Source organism: Palaemon carinicauda, chromosome 44, assembly GCF_036898095.1.
Source record: "Palaemon carinicauda isolate YSFRI2023 chromosome 44, ASM3689809v2, whole genome shotgun sequence".
Taxonomy (NCBI): domain Eukaryota; kingdom Metazoa; phylum Arthropoda; class Malacostraca; order Decapoda; family Palaemonidae; genus Palaemon; species Palaemon carinicauda.
In genome coordinates, this window is record NC_090768.1 from 33,427,018 (window position 1) to 33,444,517 (window position 17,500).

Genomic DNA, 17,500 nt, shown 5'->3' on the forward strand with positions numbered 1-17,500 from the left:
AATACATTTGCATGTACTTTCTGTATGACTATATGTACTGTATATGTTTTATTACCTCCGCCAACGAAGTTGGAAGGCGGTCATGCTTTCGCCCCTGTTTGTGTTTGTTTTTGCCCTTTGTTTGTGTGTTTGTTTGTGTGTGTTTGTTTGTGAACAGCTTCCTGGCCACATTTTTAATCATAGAGCAATGAAACCTCAGGTTATTAGCTATTATATAAAAAGCTGGAAATTATTAAATTTTGGAAGGTCAAGGTCAAACGTCAAGGTCAGGGTCAAGCAAAATGTCCAATTCACGTAATAAGCCATAAGTTTGGACATGATTGTCACACAGACTTCAAACTTGATTAATGTTTGAGTGTATAAAAATCCACGTCAATTATTATATGTTAAGGTCAAAGGTCAAGGTCAAGGTCGTGCAAAAAGACGTGAAATAAGCTGCCGCTGCGGAAGTCTGATCTCTACTGAGTACCCCTTGTTTATGTAGTTGTTTACATTTAAGAGTTCCCAAAGTAGAGATGGATACAAAGAAAAATCACAACAACAGCAACTGCCCCATTTAAACTTTATCTACTGATTGGAGGATTAGGCCCTAGGGTAGAACACACTTGAATACAATGTGTAAATATCAATTCTATATCAATGTCCTTCCTTTTCAATTCCTCAATTTATTAATTGTTTTCTAGATCCCTTCTCTCTTCCGTCCTACTACCATTTCAAAATAACACTAATTTTTCCTCTACCAACATCAACATTCTATACTCCATGTTCCTTATTTCTGTTTACCCTAATAACTTAATGATGCTGGTATTTTACGCCCAATCTCCTGCAACTATTGAAACTCTTTCATTAGTTTCTATAGTTGCAATTCATTATCTTCACCCAGTACTGTAATTTGTAAACAAGTCTTTCACACTCCATTCACGACTTAATATCCAACAGCTTTGCTGCATCTTAAATTGCATCGTTTTCTCCAAATTCTATATGATACTCTCATTCAGGCAAAACAATATCCATAAGACCAATATTTGCATCAAATGAGTCGCTTTCAGATTTACATACTATAACAAAAGTTTCACTTACTTAAAAATAAAATCTTAATAACTTAACATATCACTAAATTTCAAATAGACTTTTACAAGCCCTGGATGCCACAAATATAATTCTACATTTAGAGGTTCCAACAACTCTCTAATAAACTCTAAACCTCAGCTTTGTCTAAAGTAACACTGCTATTCCCCCCATCAATCCTTCTATCATCTTTATGTCTAATTCAAATTCCGACCATGCACCTTCACTGTTATAATAAGCAATATTATGAGGCGAGGGTCGACCGAAACAATCAGTCTAAGAGAGCCAGAGATTGGGGTAGTTGGAAGAATGGGATGAAGACCCTTTCTGTCGTTCAGCGTTCGAGCCGTTAGGTAGTTAGCAGCTTTAGAACAATCTTAAAAACTTTCGGGTAGAGAACTAAATGGGAGAAGAACCCTAATACCAGTGTATATACTGTATATTCATATATACACATATAGACATGTCTGTATATATGTATGTATGTATGTATCTATCTATTTATAAATATATCTACCTCTCTATCTATCTATCTATCTATCTATCTATATATATATATATATATATATACATATATATATATATATATATATATATATCTATATATATACTGTATATATAATTCTTTCCATGAATGTATGATATGATTGCACTAAGCACCAATATCGTAAATATTTTGTAAAAAGGGATGATTTTATTCATCGATATTTCAAAATTTCAAAGTGTTTCAGGTTTTCAGCTCTACGAGTATCCTAAGAAATGTTTGCACTTAAGCTTGTATGTACCCTTTCAGGAAGCGAAATTATTTCATGCTCAGGTGATCCTGTTTTACGTAATATTAATTAATCGACGAGTTTTTCTTTGCAACAGTTGCAGTTAGGTTCTTTATATAATCTCTTAAGTCTACCTGCTTTTGAAATCTCTCACGTATTACAAAGAACATATATCAATAAAATAAACTATTTTCTCACTTGCACGTTTAATACTCTGCATCATCATCATCATCATCATCATCATCTCTTACTCTTATTGAAGCAAAGGGCCTCGGTTAGATTTCGTCACTCATCTCTATCTTGAGCTTTTAATTGAATACTTCTAAATTCATCATTACCTACTTCGCGCTTCATTGTCCTCAGCCAGATAGGCCTGGGTCATCTAACTCTTCTAGTGCCTTGTGGAGCCCAGCTGAACGTTTGAAAATAATATACACTGAAAAAAAATCCATATAAGAAACCAACGATTCAATACAGCCGGCAGTCGGAAAAAATGTCGGTGTCATCACAATTGCTTCCCCAGACCTGAATAAGGTATGAAGAACCTCCTTCTTCAAAATCATTACTGCTATATATATCTCCCTTTAAAACACGTGATATCACAATCGAAAGAAGAGGAAGAAGAAGAAGAAGAAGAAGAAGAAGAAGAAGAAGAAGAAGGAGAAGAAGAAGAAGCAACAGCCAACTTCCGAGAAATTCGTTCTTCGTTCTCCCCCATCTCCTTTCTCAGAATTCTAAACACTCCATAATTTTTGCCTCCGAATATAGGGCCATTTAAGGTAGCTCTTGACCAGCCATCTTTTTTTCATTCCTATCATAATACCTGTAGTGATTCTAATGGTTCAGTTCATTATATATGGGGTTTCTAAAGTACCCCAGGACCTTTCTCCCTTTCTCTCTTTCTCTCTTTCCCGGCATTCATTAAAAGAGGATTTCTATGACACCACGTTTTCTTGTTGAGCTATTCGGATATTTCCTGCAATTCAATTTTCTTCCATCACAACACCCTCTACTTTATTTAAATATAGTCTTTGCATTACCATCAATACGGTTATGTGCTTTAATAGAATAGATATAATAGAAAATATAATATCGTTCACCTTTACCTCTTATGGTCTAAATGTCAAATCATTTCGCACTACCAGTAAAACATTATATGTGTATATACAACAATAATAACAATGGAATCCGTGTCTAGTTCACTGCAGGACAAGGCTTCAGAAATGTCCTTCTATGGTTTGGCCAATTTATCACAAAGCTGGCCACTGCGCATTGGTGATGGTGGGATACTTAAGTCTGCCCAGCCTCGTATGGGTGGCCCTGACAAGAATAGCTTTGCTGATCGTGGCGATAGAGAAACCCTTTCACCACGTTAAGATATCCAGATTCAGAAAGATGCATATATATATATATATATATATATGTGTGTGTGTGTGTGTGTATATATATGCGTATATATATATATATATATATACGTATATATATATATATATATATATTTATATACACATATATATACGTATATACACACACACACATATATATACACATGTATATATATATATATATATATTAAAATGAAATTGAACTTTAATGCTTTAATCCTAAACACATTGCATAGCAACAGCTAACCCCCCCCCTCTCTCTCTCTCTCTCTCTCTCTCTCTCTCTCTCTCTCTTCGTCTGTGAAATGGCACCTAATTAATCAATACCGATGAAACCTGGGAGAAAATTGTTTACCCACGGTCCAATATTAGAGGTCGAAGGAGGTGATATGAGATAATAAAAAAAAACAAAGCAAACATGAATGGCGATTTTCTATACTATATTTCTATTTTTTTGGAGAGAGAGAGAGAGAGAGAGAGAGAGAGAGAGAGAGAGAGAGAGAGAATCTTTCAAACAACTTTCATGTGAAATGCCTTCGGAAGAAAATATGAATCTAAAGTTGTATTTGAAAATGATTAACAGGGCCAATGAAATATATTCATGTAATAAAATAAACAGAACAACATAACATAAAAATTTTGAAAGATACAGAGACTGTACAAAAACGGTAGCCAATATGGCATAAAATTGATAGCTACAATAATATATGAATGCATGCAAACAAATTATTTTACAATTCCCAATACATATATCTTTACAGGGTATACATCTGAATACACACACATACACACATACAAACACACACACACACACACACACACACACACATATATATATATGTATATACATATATATAATATATATATATATATATATATATACATATATATATACATATATATATATATATATATATAGGAAAAAAACAAAGAAACAACACGTTTATATGGTTATGGTAAATTTTCCATTGCCTAATTCAAAATTGCATATTAACGTCTTAATAAGAAAATAAATTAACATAACTTAAAAATATAACTCAGAAAATAAACAAATAGATATAGGAAAGTGGAAAATACGAACACCCATTTGAAAGTAGAATGACATAACTAATTTCATCAAACTACATGAGAAAAAAATAACAACAGATAAAAGACTTAATAAAAAGGATGTAAAAAATAACAACAGATAAAAGACTTAATAAAAAGGATAGGAAAAAATAGCAACAGAAACACGATATCTCAAGCTGCCATAAGACGAAAAATAAAAATAACTTTAAAGGGAAAGAAACAGACATCATAAAACAAAAGACTCATCACAAACGTCGAAAGGGAAAAGCCTCATGACAACCTAAAAAAAACTCTCTCTCTCTCTCTCTCTCTCTCTCTCTCTCTCTCTCTCTCTCTCTCCTCTAATATGCACGCACAAATTCTTCACCCAATACTATTTTTAGGGAAAAGGCTAAAGAACGGGACACGTATAGGACAGGAGTAATTATTGTTTACAAACCAAGCAGAAGCACAATGGAGGGTAGTCATGGAGAGGAGGAGAAAAAGACGAGGACGTGAGGGAACAGGAGGGAGTTCTTTCCCCTCCATAATTTCCTCGGTTGAACTGTTGGTTCTTCAGCACTATTCATAAATAGGATTTATGGTCAGGATTTACACTATTACCTTTAATAAGTACAAACAAACACACACACACGTGTATATATATATATATATATATATACATATATATATATATATATATATAGTGTCGACGTGTGCTCAGTATGTTAGCTATGACCTGGGATCACCGGTTACAATGACAAAAAAGGGGACATCATATATATATATATATATGTGTGTGTGTGTGTGTGTGTGTATGTAAATATATATATATATATATATATATAAACAAATAAATATACTCTATTCACACTTATATGCAGACACACACGCGAGCACACACACAAACTATATATTATATATATATATATATAATGTATATGTAATATATATTCATTGCACACTATCTAGCCAGGTAACCATAACCCTCAATACTTTACCTACCACGCACAATGATCGACTAACTACACTGTACACAATTCAAGGCTTTATTACGCAGACACCACTAAGTGCTGTTTTGAAAACAGCACTAAGTCATCCCACCCTCTCCCTTTCACGTGAGACACTTAAAAAATATGATATAAAACATCGATTTTCTTAATTCTGTTAAGGGAACTTTTAAGCATCACATATTAACTAAAAGAAAAATTATCACTGCTAATAATCCGTTTTACTACACTCAATTAAAGAGAACACATTGATATTATTATAGAAATTCAATTTGTGCTATATTATTAATTAAAACAAAAGAAAATAGAAGGAACCAGCTGAAGAATTTTATATTTTCTTAAAACAAAAACAAAAAATCAAACAAGAAAAAATCCATAAGACACCAATGCCTTTGAAAAGCTGCCGGAGACAATGCAATCAGTCCGACAAATTCTACGGTGCTTACAACACGAATTTCATTTACTCTCTCTCTCTCTCTCTCTCTCTCTCTCTCTCTCTCTCTCTCTCTCTCTTTTAAGAAAGATTCGTTGTACAATATTTTTTGTCCCTGGCCAAACTCAGAACTTTAATGAAAATGAAAGCACATTGAAAGAGTTCATCCACTTTCATTCTATTCCTAAGAATCTAATCAAAGGAAAAATATGTACTGTAACGGGACCATCAAGATTTAACACAGATTCTGACTATAATTTTCTTACTCTTTAATACTGGACTAATTCTAACACGGTTTTTTCAACCGTGTTTTAGTTTAACATACATTCTTTACCCATTTAACAAAGGACATTCTTTTTGAAAAAGAAAATAGACACCTATTTAACAGACAGTATTAATTTCATTTTAACATGTCTTTTTTTTTTCTTTATAGAAATTTATTTTTCAATGATAAGTCTGGAAAAAAACTTTACTTCATGAGATTGCCCATTGATGTTCTGAAAACAGAGCATTTTTAAATGTATCTGAATGCCTGAAGACTTCTTAAGCCTTTACAAATACAAATCTACTTCCAGACTTGTATGACAACAGTAGTTTCAACCAAAGCCTTTGGAAAAAAAAAACATGAAGTATTTGGGATAAAACAGATTAATAGTTTTTAAAAAGAAGGAATAATTTTTCGAGTCTATGAAGAGAATATTTTTACTCAATTTATTTGAGAATTTGTTTAACCCCTGTCATCTAGATATAGAGAAATGTTTTTCGTAAAATATTTGATATACTTTTAATATCGCACTACAAAGCATCTTTTTTCTATTGGGTACTGATGTTTCCTGTTTCGAATACAACATACCGTGTAGAGAAAAGAATTGACGACTGAAAGTCTAATATAAAAATAAATTTTCACATAAAAAAAACCAGCACAATTCATATTCTTGTAATCTAAAACTGTAATTTTTCTTGCTATAAAAAAAGAGAGTTGATATCTTTCCTAATAAAAGAACACGGACACTTTCATATCAGCCTTTCACGTGTTTTTATACAAACGCTCTTGTTATTTGAATAACCTTCCATAACAGAAAGCAAGAGAAAGAAAATCATAAGAATTATAAATTCACTTATCTATCATTTTATTGCGGAAATGTAATATCGATTAACTTTAGTAATGATAAAATAAAAAATAGGATCAAACTTGTAATTTAATATTCGATATAAACTAAAATTTACTTTTGAAAAAAAAAATCAACAAAAGATGATGACGATATCCAAGATTAACATAAAAAAACCTAAAAAAAGATAATGTATTATAAATTATGACATAGAAAATCTATATAAAAAACAACAGAACAACCAGACCATCAACAGGACAAAACACGGAAGACATAATGCCATTAAAACGAGGATAACGAAACGAGCTGACGAATTCCGGAGATAGAAGCGAGCTAGACGGCGAACGGAAGTGAGGCGGCCGAAGCCGCTAATGACCTAGAAGTGATTAAAATTGAGAATGGAGGACTCAAATGGAGTTAGCGATAGATTGGCCTGACAGCGACGATTGTTTTCATGATTGATTGCGTCCCCGTGATGCCTCTAATTATCTTTTGGAGCTAGTCATGGCTTCGATAGAGATATTGCAGGAGAGGAGGAGGAGGAGGAGGAGGAGGAGGAGGAGGAGGAGAGATTTCTAGAAAATAGTTATTGAACTCGTTGTTGAACTAGTCATTAAAGAAAATATATTCATAAAGTTATTGTTGAACTAGTTATTAAAGAGAATTTATTCATAAAATTATTGTTGAACTAGTTAGTAAAGAAAATGTATTCATGCATCATATTTTCCAGACTGTCGTTCAAATAAATAACATCTAAAGTCTCCCTTACTGAGATCAAAATTTACAGTATTCAAACGTACTAATTATTAAAGCAGATATATTATTTGCCTCACTGTCGTTCAAATTAATAACATCTAAAGTCTCCCTTATTGAGACCATGTAGTGTTCAGATGTATAGGTTTAAAACTAACATTACCAGCAATAAAATACAGAAATGTGTTCTATATGAAAAAACAATCGATAAATACAGATTAACATTTATCATAAATATAATACGTTGTCATATAAAATATATGTGAGATCTGAAGACCAAGTTAGAAGCTTTCATACATATTATTCAAATAAAATAAATAAAAAAATAAAAAAGATGATCAATAATAATAATCTAGACACCACTGGTCTTTTTTACCCTTGGCTGAGGTTATTCGTGAAATTGTGGTTTACAGCCCCATCAACTGACCGTGATAATTGGTGGTTTTGATTCCCATCTGGTCGTTTAAGCGGATATTATATATATATATATATATATATATATATATATATATTTCCAGCCTTAGGTCCAATTATTACATAAGCAAGGGTTGAGATGGCCTATTGGAAACGTCCCTCGTGATCTGCTGGACTGCAGTTCAAGCTCGATATTTTCTTGTGGGCAAAGGATGGTGTGGATGAGCCTATAGGTCTACATGCCGAGTCATCAGCAGCCATTGCTTGATCCTCCATGGTTCTTCCTTGGGTGGAGAGAGGGCTTGGGCGCTGATCATATGTATAAATGATTCGTTTCTTAAGCATTGTCACAGTACCTTGGTTCTGTCAATCATGAGCGACCTTTAAACCTTTAATCGTATTTCCAAAAATCAAGTAAATAATAAACAGAGATCTTATGATAATAAAAATACTAATGAAAAGTTCCTTAAAGTTATAGTAGCAGATAACAGATTTTGATCAGCTACCATACCTTAGCAGTTAATATCTTCGAGTGTAGAATTATGCTTATAGTAAGAGACATGCAGTCTAGTGCACCGAATCGATGAAATTTCGACATATTATTGGTATTTGTAGATGGTGATGTTTTCCACAAGAAGGAAAAAAGTAATAAAATTTGCTATAAGTTATTGTCATAGCTTGGAGATCTTAAAGAAGTTCACAATCAAAACTAATCCCAAAAAAATCATGACAATGAAGCACACTTCTTTGCACAGCGTTCTTATTACCATATTCTTGTAAAATGGTGTATCGCATAATCTCTACTGTATAGCATGGTATTTTGTTTTATCATTTGTCTTTCATTGGCGTTACTATTCTATCCAAATTCATTTTCGTAGAGAGAGAGAGGCAGAGGGAGTCTTTATATTATATAAAGATGGTTCCTTGCAACATTCAGCGTACATATTCAACAACTATATCAAAATTAGTAATATCCTATCCCTTTGAATATCTAACCACAACTCTTTCCAAACCTCCACCCTCCATCCTTCACTCACAGTTGCATAATAAGTCAAAAAGACATAAAATGAAAGGCGTCTTCAACGTTAGCCTTTGATGCCTTATCAAGAGCTGCTGATTCAGGTTTATTAATGGATTTTGATTAATGGTAACGATTTTCTGAATCAAAAGACGTGAGTGATGAAATCGTCAACGGTTGCAATTTTAAATCCCATTTTAGGACTGGCATATATATATTATGTATGAAGGATTCTATTAAATGGAAATATATGAATATTCGGTGAAAAGTTATGTTGTAATTTACTTATGAACGCAGGGCAATATTATCTACTGTGACAAATCTTCACATAAATCTATACAGCAATGTTCATGTGTTTCTGTCTACCCACCCATGAATATACTAAACCAAACATAATATATATATATATATATATATATATGTGTGTGTGTGTGTGTGTGTGTGTGTATGGATATATATATATATATATATATATACATATATATATATATGTATGTGTATATATATATATATATATATAGTGTAAGTACACATGTATACATACACACTAATTCGTACATACATAAGACCATAAGACATTCAGCCTTAACTTCAAGATCTCTCTTGTGATCAGTGTTGAGTTATGTTCAACTAAAACGTTATTATGCATATGATTCATAGCCCTGTAAATCAACAAAACCGACTTTAATGACAAAAAACACAGAATAGTTTTTGCTTCGCTTCTTCTGTGAATGATAAACTATTATTTGCATCTTTCATAAAGAATAAGCGGTAATAACAAGAGCACTTCTGTTGTAATAACAACGAATAAAGGAAGAAAAAGAGTAAGCTGCTGGAAAAGAAAAAATTAAAACTATGATAATTCTCCGTTTATCATATCCTGTAAATATCTAAGGCTTGTGGTGGCCGATGTGGTAACGTCCCTGACTGGTGAACGCCTGACTGGGGTTCGAGTTCCACTCAAAATCGTTAGTTTTTTGGTCGCTACAACCTCACCATCCTTATGAGCTAAGGATGTGGAGTTTGGGGGGAGCAAATAGGTCTATCTGCTGAGCCATCAGCAGCCATGGCCTGGCCCTCCTTGGTCCTAGCTTGGTTGGACAGGGGCTTGGGCGTTGATCATACGTATATGTCGTCAGTCTCTAAGGCGTTGTCCTGCTTGATAGGGCAATATCACTGTCCCTTCCCTCTGCCATTCATGAGTGACCTTTAAACCTTTAACCTTGTTCCTTCGTGGGTTGAAATTTCCCCATCTTTAACAAAGTAATTACCAATACCCATTGGCTCTTTTTACCGCAACAAGCACAAAAGAACACAACATCGGAATCATATTAGAAAAGTTTTTTTTTTTGGGGGGGGGAAGAAAAATCTTTGTATCTTCTTTTCCTTTGCTATTCCTAAACACATTTCGTACCTCCTTCTCTTTGTAATGCAACACAGAAACAGCTAGAAGGGAACTCATTAAAGCGCAGACTTCCCCACGGGAGCTTATTTCTCGACCTTTTGCTCGACCTTGACCTTTGACCTTAACAAGTACTAATTGGCGTGGATTTTCATACACACTAATAGGAACCAAACTTATGGCTGATTACGTGAATTGGACATTTTGCTTGACCAGGACCTTGACCTTTGACCTTGATCATCCAAAATTTAATAATTTCTAGATTTTTACACAACAGTTAATCCCTACAAGTTTCATTACTCTACGATTAAAATTGTGGCCAGGAAGCTATTCACACACAAACACCCAAACAGGAGCGAAAACATAACCTCCCTTCAACTTCGTTGGCGTAGGTAATAATGAGAATATGTGTGAGAAAAAAAGAATTGAATAAAGAGAAATAAAGAAAAAAATAGAGGCTTTGTGGTCGAGGAGGCATTCGCAAGAGATGGCGATTTGTGGGTAATTCGGTTGGTCGTAAACGCTGGCAACTTGAAGACTGGCTCAAGAATCTGAGGTATTTCGACACAAAAAGACTAAAGGATTTCCTCCAAAACAGAGGCTTATATACCATTCGTCTCTCCGTGGCGTGGCTGATCTTCTTCTTTTTGATCCCGACTCGATGGATTTCTGGTCACAATAGGCAACCATCCAATAAGTCCTCCTCATGTATATTCAATACTTCCTCAAGACGTCATTCCCCAGTCCTTCCGGCTTCCTTTCCTCTCCCTCCTATGCCCATTCCCCTCGTAGGGAAAAAAAGGAGAAGAGGAAGGGAAAATAACGGAAGTAGATGATGAAAGAGAAAGGGAGCGAAAATCAGGCTAAAAAGTGTGTAGTTTTACAGGAAGAAAAAAAGATGGAAGAAAGAACTAGTCAATAAAGATAATAAGTAGAATAAACCAAGAATATCTAACTGATAAAGAAATAAAAGTCTATCAAAATCTCTGAAAAAAAGCTGACACTACAACTTACGGGTGGTGGGCTGCCGTGGGCGGAGCAAGGCAGAAGGGCGCCTGTGGTGTTGGAGAAATGTAGGCGTGACGGAGGCTCGTGTAGGAACACGGGTCCTCTCCCTTCTTCTACGGAACCTCCTGCTTCGGCTCCTGCGATAGAAACGAGTCCCAAAACACCTGTGGGAGAAACAAATAAAAGATATTAAATCGTCTTTCGGGAGATTTGGGGAAATATATTTTTTATCGCCATCGTAAAATAGATTTTCGGTGGAAAACAAATATATTCGGGAATCACTCCAGTAAATTGAATCGTCAACATTGTAAAGGCATTCCAGGGTCATTACCTCCGACAGAGAAGTTGGAAGGAGGTTGTATTTTACCTCCTGTTTGTGAGTTTGTGTTTGTTTGTGTGTGTGTATTTGCGAACAGATTCCTGGCTACAATTTTGATCGTAGAGCAATAAAACTTGCAGGGAACACACAAACACAAACAGTGCGAAAATATAACCTCCTTCCAACTCGGTTGACGGAGGTAAAAAGGAATGGAAGGTCGAAGGTGATCTTACATTGATGATGGCAGTGTTTAGAAACATTAAATAACCTTCAATCTTCCCTGTAACTTCTGTATTTCCTCTGGAGGCTTATCACATAACAAACACAATATAATATGCATTAAGATGTAAAAGTTTTGGAGAGGATAAACAATTACAACTCAACTTGTGTACACTGGGAATGAATGAAAGGCAAACAAAATTCGCACGGCATTGGACACGTTTACATGGAAGTTTTCAGAAACAAACACGCACGCGCACACACACAAACACACACACTTCTATAGAAATGAACGGATAGCCCTCGAGTGCTAAACTTTGGTAGGAAACTTCCGACCCGCTTCATTTTAGTTCTCGATGTCAAAGTTGGCTATGCTTCAGATTTCTACGGTCTCACACTATGGCTACTGCACACTATGAACTTATATTGCATATGTAGGCCAAGCTAAAGGAGGCCAAGGCCTGATAAAGCTTTGTAGGTCAAGACATGGAGAAATTTCCCAGATGGAAAACTATCCCAAAATCATTTAATTAATTCGACCAATTCCAAAAAATGTTTCATTAATTTCAAACAATAAACCTCAAGACTTTTTCATATTTTGTTAATAACGGTAATATCAACTAATACAGGTGAATCCTAAATTATCATAGATTAGCAAGCTGTAAAACAGTTTTACAAATGACATAGCACTGTAAAAATAAAATATTTTTGAGTGCTTTTATATATATAATGACACAAACAGTCACATGTCTAACACTTGCATAAACAAACTAATATAAATTTACATAAAATATCAATTAATAATATCTAACAATGCGAATTTCCCTTTGAAGAGAAAAGCAACAAACCGCGCTTCTGAAATATCCCCCAATCGCGCAGTGTGAACAGGACCAAAACATTTCGAATATAAAAGACGCAATAACGAAAATGACAAAAAACGAAACCACTTTGATAAATTCACAATAGAATGGCATTCCAGAGAGACAATACATCACCCCAAAAAACACAAGCTTTGTATAATCACTCGTATTACAAAAGACAGATATTTAAAATCAAATGGAACACGTCCTTTCTGAAGAGAGAGAAAATACTAGGAATCTATTTTCAGCAAACCATGGCCTCTTCATACTCTGATCCAGTTTTTTTTTCACAGTTAAAAATTTTTCTTCGCTACAATAAAGCTTCTCACTTCGAGCGAAAGAGTCTTGTCGCTGCAATAAAAGACTTTTATTGGAAGATCCACTTTGAAATCATTCTCAACTGAAACTTAAGTGCCTTTATTTCTCTAATAATTCTTCGGTCGGGTCCCACGTTTCTCTTCATTACAGAGAGGAATTCAACTTCGTGGCAATTTTTTCTTTACTTACATTTTTCTTTTACTTTTTCTGGAATATAAAATTTCCAGGAGATTTTCCCACTATAATAATTCTTCTTCTTATTAGTCTTTAAATTTTGTACTTAAATGACAGTGTCCTTCCTTTTTAAACAGAATAAAATATATGAACACTTCCTTTTACCCAATGAAAAATCTTACTTACTTCCATTTTATCTAATAAAACGTCACATTTATGTCGTGAATTATAAATTCTTAACATACAGCCTTTTTTAATTAGATATTATATATATATATATATATATATATATATATATATATATATATATATATATATATATACTGTATATATATACTGTATATATATATATATATATATATATATATATATATATATATATATATATATATATATATATATATTCATAGTTAGTTTGCTATAACAAAGTATCAAATCAATGATGAAGTTATTTCCAAGATATATATATATATATATATATATATATATATATATATATATATATATATATATATATATATACATAGTTCGTTTAGTTGGCTACAGCAAAGTATCACATCAAATATTAATTTGTTTTCAAAATTTCTTTTTTTAATCAGAAGTTCCTTTTTTATTAAAAAAAAAAAAATAAAACTCTACACGTGCCGTAAATCAGGTAAAATTTTTCTATGATTAAAACATAAATTGATTAAACATTTAACGTGACTATAACCAGGCATTAAAATATCAATGTTTTTTTTTTTTAAGCCCAAACTCTTCTTTATTAGGATATATCTTTAACTTCTCTGTAATCTAAAGCAAGTTTTTCTTGTTTCCAATAAGCAATTTATTTTGGGTTGAAAATTAAATTCCTCTTCCAATTAAGCTTTTCTATTCATTGTTTTATATCATGATTGTTACATAAAAAAATATACTGCTTATAACATTTCTGATATTTTAATAGCAATACTTTTTAGATATCTTATTACAAAACAGATTTACAAACTAACAGAGATGAAATTCTTCGTTTACAGTTTTCTACTCGAACTGTACATGAAATGTAATGATAAGGAGCAAGAAATTTAAAAGAATCACCACAATTTTCTTAAAAATTTACGAGGTCTAAACATTAAAGTATAAAACTGTCTTAATTAGGACAAAACTCTGTAATGTTTTGATTTACCATTTTCCTTAATTAACCTGAAAACAGATTACAACTGTTAACTGTCTTAACTGCCAAACAATATTTTGAAATATGAATCATGTAGTGTTATTCGCTTAATTATATTTTTACTTTTATATCTTATAAAAAGTTCTTTTGTGCTAAAATGAACAACAATAGAAATTTCTTTTGTGCTAAAATGAAGAACAATAAAGTATAAACTTACGGGAAAAAATATTTAAAATTATACAGTATCAAATATACACATAATAATTTGAGCATTGATTTATAAACCCCCCCCCCCCCCCCTCTCTCTCTCGCTCTCTCTCTCTCTCTCTCTCTCTCTCTCTCTCTCTCTCTCTCTCTCTCTCTCTCTCTCTCCGCATTCTTTCTTTCTCTCTCCCCAACACACATAGACAGATACACACAAGTGAAATAATAATGCAAAGTCTGCATATCACCGACGAATTTTAAAGAGATGTGCTCTTCTCAGAAGCCACTTCATCAGCTCCCCCCCCCCCCCTCCCCTAAATGCCTTCATCTTCCTTCTGTCTCTGCCTTTCCGCGATGGGCTGCTGGCATTCACTTTCCCCACCGCCACCGGATTTGGTTTCTTCAGCAAAGGATTGCAGGGCATGATAATGGTTGGTAAATACTCCAGCGGTTGGCCGAGTCTAATTGGGACATCCTGATTGGTTGGCTCGTTTGCTAGACTTTGCCGGCTGTGATACATTTATCGTTTGGAGTCGGGTACATTTCATGAAATACATTTGCCTCTTTTTCATGCAGAATTTAGCAGTATTCGATTTTTCGTTGTTTATTATTGCATGTGATTTTAGGAACGGTTTTTTTAAATGATGACAATTCTTTGAGTTTTTTTTTTTCCTATCAGTTACAAGAAACAAAACATTAATCATATATATCTACAGTTAAGTATTATATGCGATTTTAGAAACGTTATTCCTAATGATAACAATTCTCGATGTTTTTATTTCCTAATCAGTTAGAAGAAAAAAAAATATTACTCATATATATTTACAGTTATTCCAATGATTTCAAGATATAGCATCCAAAAGATTATACATCTTCGTAAGCTATCTTGGTTTCCTGTAATGGTTTGTTCAACTTAACGATCAAAAGCTTTAAACTTTTTCCCTTTTAATCATCAAACATATTCAGAGATATACTTCGTTCTAGGTATCTGTTTTGGTTAGCCGGTTGTCTTTCGATTTGTTTGGTTGTCTACTGCAGAATATTGAAAAGTCTAAAACAAAGTAGAAAGTCTAAAACAAAGTAGAAAGTCTAAAACAAAGTAGAAAGTCTAAAACAAAGTAGAAAGTCTAAAACAAAGTAGAAAGTCTAAAACAAAGTAACTTTTTAAAGAATATCTATAGTATTATAAACATGAAAAAAAATGCAAATGAAAAGATTCCTAATCAATGTTGCCAACTTTATGCATTTATAATAATGTCTGCGGAGACGAATAGATTCAAGGGGAACATTGTAATTGGTAACACTAATAAAATGGAAGAACATTTTCATAATAGCACGACTAAAAATAGAATGACCAACTAACAACGGCAAAAATTAATTTGCAAATCTGTTAACATTGCCATATAAGATATAACTTATGCATCAAAACTATAATGTGATATATTCTCATAAACTTTTCCAAGAAATATTCCTGATAATTTATTCTAGACCTGACTCCTTGATTCTATAAAATCACAAGTATTAATTTTCAAGAAAAGATTTTTCTCTGAGAGAAAAGGAAATAACAAATGCGCACAAGTTATAAACAACCTCAAAATATCTACTATTACCTGCCAATGATATAAAAGAACACACTTGGCTGCCCTTAAAAATAATATCATAAAATAGGAGAGAGAGAGAGAGAGAGAGAGAGAGAGAGAGAGAGAGAGAGAGAGAGAGAGAGAGAGAGAGAGAGAGAGAGAGAGAGAGAGAGAGCATTTTACTCTACTTATGGCCGTTATCATGCAGTATATAACATTACACTGCATAATAACATAATTCACATTCTTTTGAGACCATTCTCGGGACGAAATGACCAAAATAATGGACAACTCCGGCTATCCTCCATTACAAGTGAAATTGTGAAATTAAACATTGCCAGCACGGTAATGATAGGCTCTGAGTGAGATGAATTTACATGTATGTTACACGCACATGTATATTCCACATCGGTGAAACACATACATTGTAAAATCTAAGTATCTTTAAAAAAAAAAATTTCGCAAAATGGATATGTATCTCACGAAATAAATAAAGTTACGGTGAATTATAAGTGAAAAATATAGATTAAAAAGACGGTGACGAATAAACATAATAAAGTCTCATATTGCGTACGGATATCAGCATATGACTAATTCGGTAGGGGGTATTAATGGGATTACTTTTCATCAATGGAAAATATACACACAGACACAAACGTTTAATATAAACACAAATATAACTATACCATTTAACCAAGAGTGTATTTGTTTCTCGAATTTATAACACCTTTAGGACGATGATGCTTGACCGCTACCATTCAGTCTCTGCCTAAAACAATAGATCCCACTGAAGACAAGGAACACATTAAATGCTTGAATTGCCAGAAAACAAACCTAAACGTCTTGTAACCTTGCTCAGGATCGTATCTAGGCACCTCTTTATTAATGTGGGGTTACCACGAAAGCCACTAACAGAATGTAAACAACTGAGTTCAATTCTCTAAATCTTCGTATTCAAAAGTCTTCTTGGATCAAACAGTGTAGGTAATCAAAAGGAACTATTCCAAAACGAGTAGCATTATCACCAAATAAAAAATATATGCACCATACGTGTGTTTCCAATATTCTTGCATGACAGTCAGGAAATCTCTTACTACCAACATCGTTTGCTCGCTAGCAATTCAGTCGAATCTCCCATGAAAGCTTTGAAATCCTAAATACCTTTTTTTTTTGGGGGGGGGGGGTAATAGCAGAAAAAGCCGTATATTACAGTATAAAGTTCATCGTTGTTTTCTAATGACAAATTTTGTATTGGC

At 33.3% G+C, this 17,500-nt stretch overlaps 1 protein-coding gene across 8 annotated transcripts in view; it reads right to left on the reverse strand.

Annotated features, from left to right (window-relative positions):
• The window catches only part of LOC137634499 (cell adhesion molecule Dscam1-like), a 400,372-nt gene that overhangs the window by 148,761 nt on the left and 234,111 nt on the right, over positions 1 to 17,500 (reverse strand). For all 8 annotated transcript variants that reach the window (XM_068366931.1, XM_068366930.1, XM_068366928.1 and 5 more), the window contains exon 3: positions 11,427 to 11,584. In XM_068366931.1, coding sequence (XP_068223032.1) covers positions 11,427 to 11,584 — 158 coding nt within the window. The remainder of the gene's footprint in view (positions 1 to 11,426; positions 11,585 to 17,500) is intronic.